Genomic DNA, 2,883 nt, shown 5'->3' with positions numbered 1-2,883 from the left:
TGTAGTTTCTGAGTTATAAACGAATTTTTGAGTGAAAATGGTCATTTTTGAGGTAAATCGAGTATAACTCCAGAAGTAATGTCAAGATAAATTTACAATTAATATATGATATATGTGCATATAGTGCGGTAATAGCATGCATATGTGTGTTGGTGGCGGGGGTCTGGCAGACGGTCCAAAAAAGAAATAAAAATTTTGAAGGTGACTGGGGGTGCCTGGTTGGTGAAGTCACAGAGAGCGAAGGAGAGGCAAGCGGCTGAATCGAAACACATATGACCGGCACAGTAACCCATGCCCGGATGTGGCCAAACGGCGTTTCGATCGGCCCAGTGGTTGGTGAGAAATCCGAGCGGCTAGTTGATTTAAGTTCTGTGATATAAAAATCACATAGAAAAATGACTTGGGGGTATTGACTTGGGAGAGCTGTGGAGAGTGAAGGGAAGGCAAGTAATCGGAGTTAGAGGGATATATTGGGGTATGTTAGTGGGGGTAGGATGTGGTGCAATTGCTAAGATATCTGTCCAGTGGTTGTCAAGTAACCATGTCACCAATAATTTTTTATATGAAAAATGAATATTTTCTATGATAATTTTTCTATGTGATATTGACTGCCCGACCTCGAAGTGCCATCTTTTTCGAAAAACTCACAGACTCAATTTGAGTTTGACTGAAAAGGGGGTTGAGTGGAGGATATCTGTGGAAGGGCTGATGGGCGGGGCTAGCAAAGGCCACAGGGCAAGTAGCGAGTGAGGCGGGCTTTGTGCTGGGCCTATGGCTGAGCAGGCCCTGTGGCTTGGCCTGGCTCTATTTGACATATACTGTATTTCCCCAGTCAGAAAAGGTGACTGAGGGTACAATGTTCCGGTGGTTATAGAAACTCAAATGTTGGAGCCAGAGCTCCAGAAACAAAAGTGACAGTGTGCGCACAGACTGTGGCTGCACGCTGGGCAGGGTGCTGCTGGGCGCCTGTGTATCCTTCTGGCTGGGTGGGTCAGACACTCACTTTTTTCACTGGGAAAACAGACTGGAAAACTGCCTTCCAACCCTTGTATCTTTTTATCGGTCATAACTTACAGCTAAGCTGATGTGGGCAGAGTGGGCGTGTGGGCAGTGGCTACAAGGCTGGGTGGTGGGAGTGTGGCTGGGCTGGCTGGCTGAGCGGTGGTGTGAGAAAAAGTGAGTGAAAAATGACTGGGCCAGCCATTGAGGTACCCCCTCTCTTTCAACGAACGTATCTCCTCAGGTGTTGGAGGGAGAGCTCCAGAAACAAAAGTGACGGTGCAGCGGGGGACCAGGGCTGTGCAGTGGGCGGGGTCTGGTTTGTGGGCTGTGGGCTGGGCCGGCTGGGTGGGCTGTGCACTGGGTTTTGTTCAGTCACTTTCATTGAAAAAACCTCAAATATGGTAAATGACCCCGGGTGCCCAGACCAGAAAATCCATCTTTTTCGAAAAACTCATAGACTCAACTTTACTACACTCAGGTTTCCTCGATTTTTGTGACTTTTGATACTAGAAATACACTATGAAAATGGGATGTCTGAAAAACCTGCTTTGATACTAAAAAAGTGGAAAATTACACTACACCGATGTTTTCGTGGCGTAGTGTAATAAGGATGAATTTGATACTAGAAATTTGAGCTCCTAGGAAAAGTGACCAAATTACACTACACTTCGAAAACCTCGGCGTAGTGTATTTCGAGGTTTTTGATACTAGAAAATTTTGTCTATGAAATTTCTCTATGAAAAATACACTGTGGACCCCCCATGTTCACAGACTCATAGCGCCTCAGGGGCAAGTCAGCGAAACTTCTCGTTGCCATAGAGGGTCTCGCTGCACACTCGCTCTACACAATGGTGGTAATCTCATTAGGCTCAGTTGAGTTGCCCTGAAGTTACACACCAAATACTCATATCTTTCCTATGAAAAACCCTTTCACAGTGATATTTTATGCTATGGACCCTGTATATTCCATGGGTCATAGGGAATTACCTTTAAGAGCTGGAAAGTTCTAGATGCCATAGGGCAAGTGGCTGTGCTCTTGGAGTATCCAACGGTAGTAACATCTTAGCCCTCGGTCTATATGCCTTTTCACTATACTCAATATACTAACATCTTTGAATGAAAAAGGTTCATTTTTCAAAGGGGACCCCTTGGCTTCAACGAGCCATATCTTTTGATCGGTCATAACTTACAGACATGCCAATGGTGCTGTGGGGTGGGCATGCCCTGCAGGTACAATGTGGCACACATTCGGCTGGTGGGCTGTGGCTGGGCCAAGGGCAGTGCCAGAAAAAGTGAGTATTTTCCATTGACTTTTTGAGTGACTTGGACCCCCCTCATTGGCTGGCCTGTAGCGAATCACACAGGAATTTGGGAAAGTTCTCGATGCCATAGGGAAACTCGCTCCACACTTGCTCTATCCATTGGTGCTATCGCCATTGCCACTCCTCAACTTCCCTTATATCTATGGTCGATATACTAGTATCCTTCCTATGAAAAACTCCTTATCAATGAAATTCTATACTAGGACCCCCTTATGTTTGTTGGATCATAGCTCCACAGGGTTAAGAGCTGGAAAGTTATAAATGTTATAGAGGGTCTAGCTGCACACTGTGCCTAGCCAATGGCAGTATTCCCGTTGGCCTCCTATGTAATCCCTTGCCACCACACTCAATATACTACAATTCTTCCTATGAGAAATTTTCATTGAGAGGAAATATTGACTGGGACCCCTTATGTTCCAACCCTTGTAGTGCCTCAGGCTTGAGAGTGCGAGACTCGAAAATGTTATAGAGGGTCTAGCTATACTCTCCCTCTATCCATTGGTGAAGGATCCAACAGGGTCAGTCTATTTGCCTAGGAGCCATAGGCAAAATACATGAA

At 45.6% G+C, this 2,883-nt stretch overlaps 1 protein-coding gene across 1 annotated transcript; it reads left to right on the top strand.

The window, feature by feature from the left end:
* Nucleotides 1–395: 395 nt before the first annotated feature.
* Nucleotides 396–2,482, top strand: MONOS_17533 (uncharacterized protein; the record flags this gene model as incomplete). The annotated part of the gene is made up of 8 exons (XM_067870462.1): nt 396–406; nt 875–990; nt 1,077–1,164; nt 1,244–1,363; nt 1,774–1,856; nt 1,939–2,005; nt 2,195–2,298; nt 2,367–2,482. 8 exons carry the CDS (start codon nt 396–398, stop codon nt 2,480–2,482), a joined length of 705 nt encoding a protein of 234 aa, XP_067727665.1.
* Nucleotides 2,483–2,883: the final 401 nt, after the last annotated feature.

Source organism: Monocercomonoides exilis, assembly GCF_001643675.1.
Source record: "Monocercomonoides exilis strain PA203 chromosome Unknown scaffold21-1407046, whole genome shotgun sequence".
Classification (NCBI taxonomy): Eukaryota; Preaxostyla; order Oxymonadida; family Polymastigidae; genus Monocercomonoides; species Monocercomonoides exilis.
The sequence above is the reverse complement of the archived record's forward strand: the minus strand, read 5'-3'. Positions and strand labels throughout refer to the sequence as shown.